General features: G+C 40.9%; 1 protein-coding gene across 6 annotated transcripts in view; it reads right to left on the reverse strand.

Annotated features, from left to right (window-relative positions):
* Positions 1 to 12,797, reverse strand: part of zmiz1a (zinc finger, MIZ-type containing 1a) — a 151,372-nt gene that overhangs the window by 2,977 nt on the left and 135,598 nt on the right. For all 6 annotated transcript variants that reach the window (XM_077581228.1, XM_077581230.1, XM_077581225.1 and 3 more), the window contains 16 exons: positions 9,698 to 9,833; positions 7,298 to 7,412; positions 6,988 to 7,208; positions 5,669 to 5,870; positions 4,995 to 5,276; positions 4,734 to 4,910; positions 4,587 to 4,655; positions 4,348 to 4,507; positions 3,711 to 3,852; positions 3,039 to 3,249; positions 2,836 to 2,941; positions 2,262 to 2,422; positions 2,109 to 2,176; positions 1,690 to 1,758; positions 1,324 to 1,610; positions 22 to 206 (listed from right to left, as the gene is read on the reverse strand). In XM_077581228.1, the coding sequence (XP_077437354.1) occupies positions 22 to 206; positions 1,324 to 1,610; positions 1,690 to 1,758; positions 2,109 to 2,176; positions 2,262 to 2,422; positions 2,836 to 2,941; positions 3,039 to 3,249; positions 3,711 to 3,852; positions 4,348 to 4,507; positions 4,587 to 4,655; positions 4,734 to 4,910; positions 4,995 to 5,276; positions 5,669 to 5,870; positions 6,988 to 7,208; positions 7,298 to 7,412; positions 9,698 to 9,833 (2,591 nt within the window). The remainder of the gene's footprint in view (positions 1 to 21; positions 207 to 1,323; positions 1,611 to 1,689; positions 1,759 to 2,108; positions 2,177 to 2,261; positions 2,423 to 2,835; positions 2,942 to 3,038; positions 3,250 to 3,710; positions 3,853 to 4,347; positions 4,508 to 4,586; positions 4,656 to 4,733; positions 4,911 to 4,994; positions 5,277 to 5,668; positions 5,871 to 6,987; positions 7,209 to 7,297; positions 7,413 to 9,697; positions 9,834 to 12,797) is intronic.

Consider the following 12,797-nt stretch of genomic DNA (forward strand, 5'->3'; position numbering starts at 1 on the left):
ATTTATCCAAAGTATCATTACCGTGTCGTTCATGCCGTGGTTGAGGGGCTTGTCCTGGGGCAGAAGACCACTAGGCCCATCTGGTGGGTGGGAAAGTTGCGGGCCATGGATGAAGTCACTCATCGGTGGACCTCCTCCTCCGCCGCCGCCTCCAGATGGATTCCCGTGAGGGAAGTCAAAGTTCCCTTGGCTGTGGTAAGGGTTGCCTTCAAAGACCAAAAACAAACCGTTTTAGTGACCTCATGACATTTATACTGTGGAATTAGCAATAAAACGTCAGTAGATGACAATGCATGACATTAGAATAACTTGGAAGTTTGACTTTTGTGGTTGTACTGCATAGCGATTGCATATCATCATTGTCGGGCAGAAACCTACTATGTGTAAGTATGGTAATCCCCGCCCCCCAAGAAAATGATACAGGTCCGTTGCCATGTCATCTGTTATTTCAATTATTAACCTTTTAAAGTGTTGAATAGCTTGAGAACATATATATTAACTCTCTTTAATGCTTAACTGTCTGAGAAGTGCTGCGGGAGCCATGCATCATTATCTCATCCCAAGAATGAAAGTATGGATGCTTTTCAGACATTTAGGAGTGAGAATGGGGTAAAATATTTAAGTAAGCCTGATTTGAAACTTTGAGTAAATAGTTAACTCATTCACTCCCAGGCATTTTCACTGAAGCAACCCCCTTGCTACCGGCTGTTTTGCTGGATTTTGATTGATTTTGCAAGGCCCACAGAATATTGTGTTCTATTGCTAAAGAAACAAGGAAACACCTACCAAAAGAAAGATTAGAGTCTCTTCTTTCATCAGAAAAAAAAGTACATTTGTATCTGTTTCCGTTTTGCAGCAATTAGCATTAGAATATAGCTAAGTTACATCATTATTCACAAACTGTTGCAAAAAGCTTGTTGCAACATGGCCCTGGCTAATCTCATATACTCTGCTGCCACCTGCTGGCCGTTTTTTTTGTAATAACTACCATTGCTTTAAGTGACCTTTTCAGGTCAGAAGCTGCATTAAAGCCTTTTGTATTTTCTAGCTTTAAATTTTATTTTTTATTTTTTTTAACGCATAAATATGTTTTGGGGAGTGAGGGACAAAGTATTAAAAAAACGTATTTATATGTTTTTGGGTTTGAATGGGTTAATTATGTTTATATGTTCTTGTAGTGAATCTTTGTGGGCATCTCAGGAAAGTTGAGGTCAGAAACGGACAACTTTCCCAGCATTCTGGAATGCCACATCAAACTCTCTCTCGTGATGCCACTTGTGGTGTTATTCATCCAAGCAGCAGGTACCAGCGCTTTTTCATTACCTGCACCCGGGTAATCTCCTCCATTTCCACTGGCATGTTGGCCGGGGTGGTGAGGGGGATAAGGGCTGGGCCCGGGTCCAGGACCGTGGCCGGCCCCTGGCCCGCTTCCAGGCCCTAGCTGTGCGATCATCTCCATCACGTTGGGCATGGTCATCTGACTCGGGCTCATGGTCTTGAAGCGCTTAGCCAGCGGTCCGTCGGGGTCCTCTTTGATGTGCAGCTCAGACTTGATGGCCACGGGCCGCCAGCTGCACGTCGGGTCAATCGTGACCTCCTCGAACTCTGAACTGTTGAGGGGCGAATTGAAGCGTGTTAGTTCGGGACACATACTTAACATGGCGTAGGATGTTTCACATTCAAACTCACTTTTGGATGGCATTGAGGATCCCCCACATGTACTGATCAACTTCGAGACCTTCTAGTAATGCTGTTTTACTGAAAGGAGGCAAACATGATAAAAATAAATATACAGTAAAAATTATGTTTAAGAGAAAATCTTACAAGAATTAAGGCAGACAGGGCGGAACTAATAGTTCCCTGGAACATAAAGACAACATTGTGGGGTGACCACATCAGTCTATAGGTAAAGAGTATAATTGGACTTAGCAGGCAAGCACAAAATTCAAAGTCTGTGTGTGAACAATAGGTGAGACAAGAAAATTAAAGTTAAAGACCATTTTTTTTTGGACAGTTTTTTTTTTTTTGTCTTGACCCTGTTACTAATAGAGAGGCCACTAATTTGAGTATATACAGTATGCTTTAAATGTGAAAACATGTTGACTTACTTGCAAACAGGACACCTCCATGTGCCTCTCTCACAGTTTAGCTGCAGGTAAGATTCCAGGTCGAAACACTGCAGACGCCAAAAAAGATATCATGATCACTTATTTAAATAAATGAATTAATTTCAACAAACAGCTTTTTTGATGTCTCCAAACCTGCACGTGTTTGCAGTCGTGCCCTCGTGCGGGCAGCTGGATGCGGCGGAAGGTGATGGGACACTTGAGCGACACTTTGATGGCCGTCTGCTCCACGCCGTCCTCCCCGTTGAGAGTGGTGCTGCCCGCCGAGGCCGCCACGCTGCTGAAGTTCCTCTTGACTGCAAAAGAGATAACATGAATTTGAATATTTGCTTCATTGTATTTATTTCATAGCACTTCTCTTAGCTGCACTGTTTCCAGTATGCAATGATGTTTTTTTCTCATCCAATCAGATTTCAATATATTATGTTTCCGTGTGGAACTAATCTACCAAGGACATTCAGAATCCGTATTGCTGGCTAATGATGACCAAATTAAAAATTTGTCCTCACAGGCCTTCACTTAACAAAAGTTGTCACAGCCAACATTGACTAGCAGAACACTAGTTAAGCATTGTGACATGGTCATGGTGGCATTAAGAAGCGGCTGAAGTCAGGTAAGCCCAGGTAGCAAAAAAATAAATAAATGCAATGAAAGCGTAAACCGCAGCAGGTGTCGAGGGTAATTGAGATATTAACACACGGCGGCGTACTTTTGGTGATGCAGTGTTCCGCAGGAAGGAGCCTCTTCTTTAGGAGCCCCTGGAGGACGGAGCGCACAGATGGCCTGTGGACCAGCTGCAGCACAAACAGATGCGACTGCAAAGCAATACACACAAACAAACGCATGTCTATTAAACTCGAATCCTCACACCAACTGATGTTTGTGTCCCGCTAAAAAGCGAGCCGCACTCACGCAGCAACAGGCGGTGACGGTGATCTGGATGGTGTTCCTGCCCGGCTGGCACACGTGTTTCAGGTGCAAGGGCTTGTGGGAGGTCTTGTTGTCGCCCCGTTCGATGGTGAGAGGCGTGGCGTTGACGCTGACCTGGACCGACGCCGGCCAGTTGGTGTTCATCTGCCTGTCCTCGTGGTGGTAGCACTTGAACTGCAGCTCAAGGTCTGACCTGCAAAGTAGACGGGGTTTGCAATATTTTTAACCTTTGATAAAGTTTTCATCAGATTCAGCTTCATCCGTTACGTATTTTTCACTCTTATGCACATAAATATAATATAAAATAATATATAAATGTGTCTGTTTTTTACAGATCAGAACTACCTCAAGTATAGAGGCCCAAAAATAAATTTCCAACATTCCACATCGAGTCATAACTAAAATTAAAGCCCGTGATGAGGGATTTTCCAATATGTCACTCTTTTGTCAACTTCCATTAAGGGAGATATTTATTAGGACATCTGGTTAACATGTTTACCATTCAGTAGCATTTTAACACGATGTTACATTTAGTTATCATTTTAGCGCATGTTAGAAACTGAAATGCTCAACTCCTGTCCTTTTGCCAAAAATCAACTGGAAAAAAAGGGCTAACTCCTCCCATCTAGATAGTTTTAAGGTGGATTTCGTTACCTCCACATGAGGGTCTGGTGGACGGAGGGCCGCAGGTGGAAGACGTGGTTGCTGACAGCCAGGTTATGCTCCAGGCGGAACGGCTCCAGCACTACGCCGTCTCTGACCGGGAATGTCAGCCGCAGCTCCTCGTTGCTAATCGCTAGGAGACAAAAAAAACAACAACATTGGTTGGTGAGAAGTTGACTTTTCCTAAATATTTATTTTATAATTAAAGTTATAGATACGGCTGTGCAATTAATCGAAAATTCAATTACAATTTCAATTGTAACACTCCACAATTACAAAAATCAGCATAATTCAAAAAAAGATTATTAATACTAATTTTGAATAGTTTAAATGTATACATTTGCACCTTTTTAAATTTAAAACTAACTAATTTAATACATTTTGTTTCATCCAAAAGGAACTTGCATAATTATAGTGTTTCAAATTCTTTGTATTTGTTTTAATAATTTTTACGTTTAAACATTTTCTTGTTTTGTACCCAAAAATAAATGATCGTCCTAATTGTAATTTCTATTATTATAAAAATAATCGTGATTCAAATTTACTTAATAATCGAGCAGCCGTAGCTATAGATTTAAAAAATATATTCATTAACACCATTGAAAAGACAATAAATTATTGTACTCACAAGGAGCAAGTGCCGTCATATTTGGTTTCATGTCAGGTGGAAACGGGGGCTTCACGTCCTGGTTTGGCGACAGGTACGGAGGGATACTACTTCCGGGCGTCATGGGTGGCGTGGGGTTGCCAGGTACTGGCGAGTGGGGATAGTTACCAGGCCTGGGGGGCTTGAAGAGGAAAGCAAACAAATATGAGTTTAAATGCATTCATAAACCTGCATAATTCAGACAGTGAGTCAGAGCTTACCCCATTTCCTTGCCCGTATGAGTAGCCGCCACCCGAGAAGTTGGTGTTTTGCCCGTTAAATGGCTCTTGCTGCAAAATAAATATTGATACATTTTAAATGAAGATCATCCCTTGCTGACATTGACCATGGGCAGATGTGAATCAGACCTTGTAGTACTGGCCCATGGGCATGCCAGGTGGGTACTGTCCTTGCCCCTGCTGCCCGGGCATCCTCTGCCCCGGGTAGTTGGGCGAAGGCAAGGGTCTAGAAGCGTTGGGAGTCGGGTACTGTCCCTGCTGTGGCGGAAACTGACTGTTCGGTCCATACTGACCTCCGTACCCGGCCTAGGGAGGGACATTCAAGCAATGAGTACTCAATGAACCCCTATGTTGTGGAAAAAGTTGCGTAAAATAACCACGGCCACTCACCTCGCCAGGATATGGCCGCTTTATCCCCTGCATGGGGATGCCTTGCCGAGGTCCTCCCGGGTAGCCCTGCTGGGGCATCCGCTGGCCGTGAGCTCCGAAAGGTCCCATTCCGGGGGTCCGGGCCTGAGTCATGCCTATGGGAGGCCCGCTCATGTTAGGGTTGCTCATCCCTGAACCCATGCTGGCAGGATTCATCCCTCCGGGGGGTCCTCGTGGGCCTGGCTGGTTCATGAACTGACTATTGTAGCCCTGAGCGGGACCCATTTGGAAGGATGAACACATCTGGAGGCAAGAACAGAAGGCTTCAGCGTCTTGACCATTTGTTTGGAGAATAGCTACCTGTATGTATCAAGCTATGCTTCCAGAAAGCAGTTAGGTCGACTATGGTTGGGGGTTCTCAAATTTTTGGATTCAGGGACCCCTTATAGGGACAACATTTTTTGAAGGAGCCCTCATAACATAAATGCCATAGGAATTAAAAAAGTAGACTAGCTCACAGCAAAAAAAGAACAATAAATTCATCTTTTATTAAAATCAATCAGCCTTAAATGACTTAAAGCTAAGGTAGAAAGGAGTAACTATATGCAAATTATTTTGGCTCAAATCCAACCATACCATACTGCTTGGTGGAACGGGCCTTGTGTGTCACTGGTTGCATGTTCAGAGAAGTGTACCTGTCCATACTGATTCATATCTTTATTCTGCGTCTCCTGTAGCGCCGCCACGGTGGCTGTTGCCGTGGCAGTCGCCGTAGCAGCAGCCGCAGCGACGGCGGCAGCAGCGGCCGCTGCAGCCGGCTGCGTGAAGTCGCCGGATGGACGCGTGTGGGAGGCCATGCCCATACCTCCAGGGGGCGGATTGGGGCCTCCAGAGTAACTGTAGGAAAAGGTGTGTGTGAGAGTCAGGTAGGGAGACGTTTACTTTAGGGGCCATTTCGGTTTTGATTAAGTCCTCTAAGGGACATGAACATTTATGAAAATATAGAATCCAATATGCAAAAATAAATAAATAAATATGTGTTTAGAAACTTTTGGGGGAACTTCATTTAATAATTAAAAAAAACACACATTTAAAACAATAATTTTAAAAGTTATGCATTTTTTTAACTTTAAGTTTTAAAATTTCATAATTTATATTATACAAATTTATGGGATACACAATTTTTTATTACAAAAATATAATGAAAATTTAAATATATAAGATAAAATTCATTAAGAAGTTATAGGTTAGATATTTAGGGTCTTTTATAATTTATTTTGATTTAAAAAAATAATAATACAAGAGCATCAGTATATCACCGTATTTTAATTTAATAATTCTATTTTAAAATTACAGGTATTTGCTGCTCAAATGACTTTAGACTTTTTGTAATTGAACTGTACATTATTAAATACATAATTTAAAAACAAATTTACTCTAATTTATTAGAATGAGTAATGAATAAAGTTATTTATATGCAACTGTGTGTGAAATAACCGTGGACATTTTACAATTAATCAAATTATTAATATATATGTGCATTTGTGGGTTAAATGCTATTTTTTTTAACTTGCTAATTTATTAAAAATATAGAATGAAAAATATATGATTATTTATAAGGTGTATATTTTGGGACTTTTCATAATTTAATTTAAAAAATAAACAAAAACATTTGTCATTAAAATGTAATTAAATAAAAATACTAATAATTATAAAATAAAATATGGGCATTTGTGTGTGGACTTTTCATAATTTTCTTTTAAATGAATACTGTTTAAAAAAACTAAACAATATATTTTATTTGAATTACAAAATACATATAAAAATATATATAAGCATTTGTGTGTGTGTGTGTGTGTGTGTGTGGGGGGGGTGTCTTGATAATAATAATAAATAAAAAAGACTTTTGTTAGTAACAGTCCACCTAAGGATTTCTTTGTTTTGTGTGGCGGGCGGGATCAATTGCTCCCGCAGGCCCTCATGTCAAATGGATGGGATTCACCCTCTTTCTTACCTGCTGCTGTATCCTCCAGGGCCTCCGGGGTATGCGGGCCTACTATACATCCCCTGCTGCATGTACTGCTGGTTGGAGCCTCCTTTGCTGGGGAACTGCTGTTGCTGGGAGCTGAACTGGGGAGAGTTGAGTCCCCCTGCGCTGGCCGACATACCCGACGCCATGGGGTTACCCCCGGGATTCATGGGGTTATTGCTGTTGGCCATCGGGTTCCCCAGAACCTAGATCGAGTCAAAAGGAAATCACGTGTTTGTTAAAGCAGACCAAACTGAAGAAGCGATACGTATATGCGAATATGCTAGGGACCTACCTGGCTCTGTGATGTGTTGGTGACGCCCCACACTGTTGTAACCACAGACAATGACCCAGGGGGCTGGTTAGTGTTTTGTTGCCAGGGGACAGAGTCGTAGGGAAAGGAGCCATCGCTGGAGAATAGATGATAACACAAACCTAATGTTACTCTCACTTTCAACACACACAGGAGCTAGCCAATAGAGTGTCGGCAGAGGAACACATCTACCCAAAAAAGGCAATCGCTTTGGACGCGGTGCCAAGTGTCGGGCAACAAAAAGTTCCCTTTCACAACATGGTCTCAGCACCGGAGTATGTGCCCATGCGCAAACACCTCCCTTCAAAATGAAAAAGCTCAACATGACGACTTGTTGAAAAAAAGCCTCTGATTTGTCCCGATGGATCGGAATGTGAGGCATTCCCATCCAAAACAATCTGAGCACCGGGTTCCATACAATAAACATCCAGATGGGAAGAGGCAAGTGGCCAAGCGAAGGGTGCAGGAGAAGCTGCTATTTTTGGACGGCAGCTTGTTTTCTCTCCGAGGTTAGAGATCGGGATAAATGACATGTTCAATATTTCCTCCAACAGGAACAACATTATACCAAAGATCCTCCTCAGACCCCAAGCAGGAATCTTGGCGAACTGCGGCTGTCTTTCTTTTCTTTTTATGTGTGTTTTTACTTCAACCCTCCTGTTTGATTTAGTGTCATGAGCACACCATGTTCTCCAAAAACATTACTTAAGTCTTCCCTGCTGGTCCCCCCTCATCCCACCCCTCCTTAAATGTGCTCAGCACCCTTCAAAGTAATTCTGCCTGCACTTCAAAAAATGCAAATCCTGTGTGTCCTTGAAGACTACATAAGCACTAAATTCAACAGAATAGTTTAATGAAGTCCTTCCTGGAAGACGCCACAATGAAGTTGAGTCCACTTTAATGACCAAGCCAAATTTGCAAGAACAAATCATGTCAAAAATAAGAAAGTGCAATGTTGAGAAACAACTATTGGCCACTAAAAGTTGTTTTAAAAGTTTTGTTGGAAGTTGTCATTGTGGAATAAGTAAGTAAATAAGTACAGCTGCGAACTGTGGTCGAAAAACCAACAGAGACAAACACTTGCTTTGAAAAATACAAAACAGATGTTGAAAATGGTAGAAAAAGACAACAGACACAAACAGAATTAATAAAACAAAGCATTGGATGTGTTTCCAAGAAAATACTCACTGGACACTTGATTAGGTAGACCTGCACAAACTAATGAAAGCCAATACAAGAGCTGGATTTTTTTAAATTTTATTTTAATCTGCCTTTACAAAGATAATAATCTGTATTGGAAAAAATATATTGATTTCACAATGTTTTTGTTGCAGTGGTCTAGAACAGTGGTTCTCAAACGGGGGTACGTGTACCGCTTGGGGGTATGTGAAAACACTCCTGGGGGTACGTGAGATTTAAGAAATATATGTAAATATTTCAGAACAATATCAATTCATAAGATTAATTTTATATTGTAGGCTATTCAATATCAGTATCCTAAAAAAACAGCATCACCCCCATACCAGAATGGTTTGACCCAACTTGTCATATGCCACCTAGAGTGACTTGAAAACTTTATTTAAAATTTTGTTTTTTATTTCTTTTTGAGAACAGAGCTTTACTATGATCCCAAAAGATGACACTTTATGTTGATAATAGTCTGTATGTGTACAAATCTTTATTTATTTATTTATTAGTTATCTCTTTTTATTTCCAAATAGTTCAAGAGACCACATAAATACAAATAAGAGTTCCAAAGTTTATTAAATCAGACAATGATGGCACATTTTTTCCTTCAATTAGAAATGCATTGCGCTGGTTAGGGGGTACTTGGCTGAAAAAATATTTCACAAGGGGTTTGTCAGTGAAAAAAGGTTGAGAACCACTGGTCTAGAACATCAGTAGATCATACCAACAGCTGCTCTGAATATTTTTAATCTAAAATGTTCATATTTATGAAAAACTTTTGAATGTTTTTCATGTTGATATGACAAACTTGGCTGGGTGAAATTCCAGAGCCACTTTCAAGAGACAGTTGGAGTCTGGCTGCTGGACAAGAGAAGCCAAAAGGTAAGCAGAGCTGCAACGAGTTATTTGGATTAACATTAGCTAAGAGTGTTTCTTTGTAGTGCGACATGCTGGAAGCCATTTTTACACTGAGGCAGATGACATCATCAACAAGCGCGTTATCGCGATTGGTCGGGAGAGACAGAATCTATATCGCCAGCCAAATTTATACCATCTATCCTCTCTATATCCTTTAGGTACAATAACAATAATACATATTTTTAATACCATTGTCACTCAAAAGTGAGCATAATGGACTTTTTTAAACACCTCACTTTATTTATTTGAGACAACCGGTCAGGTAGGCACACTGACCTGTGCGTGAGGCCGGCCTTCATGCTGTTTATGCTGGGCTGCATGGGCACTTTCCCCTGCGATTCGTTCTGCCTGTTCTTCTGGTGACGCAGCAGGAGCAGACGACCCAGCTCCTCGCACCACGACGACAGCAGGGCTGCAAGGACAACACACACACAGACGGACACGACATATGTGTTAAGACTCCCAGAATGCACTGCCACGGCCTGGGTTTAAGTGTAGTACTACATGACTTGTCATCTTGCTCAAGCCTCTAGAGGGCAGCCTGACTCAAAATACTGTTCGGTAGTATTATGCTACGCTTTAATGACATCAAAAAACCAAATTCTGTGGTCTGCACCTTTAAATAGACTCTTACCTAAATGTGATGCCCTCAAAAGCATTATAGAATTTGGCCAAAAATAAATACAATTTAAGAATGAATGATAAGTGCAAAATTGTAAACATGTATATACGTAACCAAATACAAATACATAAACATTTTAATATATAAACTTTTTCTAAAACATTTTTTTAAATTCTGTTACCCTTGTGTCAATTTTTAAATTAAAATTATTTTTTCTCGCCTTTGCATTATTTCACTATTATGTCAATCATCTTGTCGTTATAGGCTCAAACTGAATTGCTGATTGCACAAAGTGGTTCAAGCCAACATTGTGTATAAAATAAGCAAATGAGCACCTTAAGCGGGCAACAACCAAAACAGAAAGGGAAACAGGACAGAAAGGAAGAAAGTGTTCTTTGTCTCTGTGGGCGGAGAGCGCCAAGCCTTCTCGTTTAGGAGGAATTATTCCACCCTGCTATTACGCGCAGCTTATCTCTCCACTAAATCACCACCTCCACACTCGGCCGCTGACTTTTCAAGATGCTAACCCACCATTTAGACTTAAACGTCAGCTGCGAGCCATCGCTACTGACGCTCTGGCTGAGAGGAGAGGGGCGGTGACTCATAGCTTTTGCGACGACGAAGGCTGCGAGTCATTCAGAACGGAGTGAGGGGTCCGCTGTGGGGTGACATGCATATTTAGTGAGGGGTTAGGACAGTGTGTGGCCTTGTCTTCACCTCCCAGTCGCCGGTGTTAAAAGCCCTGCCAACACCACGTCCTCATATAGTGTGGTGACATTCACACCCACATTGCAACAAAGAGATTTGGTTAAGTTAATGTTATGCTACAAAACAACAACTTACAATGTTAATATTATCATAATAGTTATTTTCATAGCCCATAATTTAAAGGCCAGCTTCACTTTTAAGAAAGACTACTGGGGTAGTGAATTTCCACATCAACAAAATCTTTAGACTCTGAAGTGTTTTTCACTTCTGGCAACAATATGATTGAAATGATACAACAAGCATACATTGAACGAAGTGAGGCTTTGTGTCATTTGGAAAAAATACTTGACTATGATCGGCAATATTTGCCGTCGTGTGATGACACGGCTCTAGAAAAGCAGAACTGAATTTATTTTACACATTGCTGTCCTTTTCTATGTTTTCAATGACGAAAGCTGGTATAAAGGTTCACAGATCTGACTATCCAAAGTAGCTCTAACGCTCAAATTCTGCATTTTAAGCAACATTGCAGTTTTTTCCAAATAGTGTTGCTGCACCAATTGGTTAGATCTGCAGATCCAACTTTATGCCCCCCCCCCCCAAAAAAAAAAAAAATTATAAAAATAAAATAAAATAAAATCAAGTCAGCAACAAAGCCCCATGAACCACCTTCCCGACAAATCGGGTAGAGCTGCAGATCAGGTTATGATAATAACACTCATTGAATGACGTCACAGACTTTTTTTTCAGGTTCATGCAACCACTCTTTAAAGGAGCAGAGGATGAGTCTTGTTTTTTACCCCCTCGTCCTCTTATCTCATCTAAGAAACTCGGGGCGCTGATAGCGACCTGACAGGCTTCCCATTCTGTCTCCCTCTTTTGGTCATTTTTGTTTCTTGTGCGGGTTGTGATTGTGGCCAATAAATATGATTCTGATTCTTATCAGCAGTACGATATTTCATAACTGATATATAGCCAGTCCAAGACTGCAAAAACAGTGTCTGTACAGAATGGTAGGATTTACAGTAAACAGAAACAGAAGCAACAGAGCAGTGGAAGAACACATACCGACCGAGGAAACTGTTTATTTGAAATGTTTTATAAAAATAACCCATAAACAAATTCCTTTATGGATATTGATTCTCGACCAGATGCAGTTACAACTGTTACTTATGAATTCAAGATGACAACTCCACAGTGCTTGGCCTTTCCTTATAAAAGTAAGAAAAGTAAATGAGAAGAGTGAGACCGATTGTGTAATGAGGGGACGACGGCATGGCGGTGCAAATGTAAATATCATTTTCTGAGGCTGATTCACAATTGTGTACATGGGTAAAGGTTTGCTCACTGTGAGTAAACAGAGCAACAAGAGAGATGTGGGAATAGATTGTCTCCTGACGTAGCGAGACTTGAATTTCAGGATTTCTGTTCCACTCGCTCCGTTTGTTGCACACCTCTAGGATCGAATAGCAACTCCGGTGAAACTGTGATTTCATCACTGTAGTAAGCGACATCAAAACTTGCTGTAAAATGCTGATTATACAATGTCAAGAATGTCATATAAACATTGGCTCGACTTGACAATGCAATTTTCTTCTCTGCAGTCCTGATTTACGTCACAGAGGAAATGCCTTTGCACAAACATAACAGGCAGCACTTATCTCTGGCTCGCAATCGGAGACTTTTGCTCAAGTTAGCGTGATGCATTCGAACACATGACAACACATCTGAGATTGATTCGCTTCAACGTGAGGAGCACAGGGGGGAAATAAATTGTCTCAGGCCTTTATAACTAATAAAAGTGTATTTTGTATGACAATAAACCCAAAGAAATAATGACTGAACTCTGTTCAACTGCCTTCTACATTTGCTACTTCAATTGCACATATGCAATTTAAAGTAAATAAGTTGCAAGTAAAATGCAAAATCTGCCACATGAAATCTGTATACTGAAGGACGGGAGGTGAAACTGCTTCTTTAGGTTGAGCCTCACGAGAAATGTATAATTAGTCAGGGTGCCATACAGGCACATTACACATCACATAC

Source organism: Vanacampus margaritifer, chromosome 12, assembly GCF_051991255.1.
Source record: "Vanacampus margaritifer isolate UIUO_Vmar chromosome 12, RoL_Vmar_1.0, whole genome shotgun sequence".
NCBI classification, from domain to species: domain Eukaryota; kingdom Metazoa; phylum Chordata; class Actinopteri; order Syngnathiformes; family Syngnathidae; genus Vanacampus; species Vanacampus margaritifer.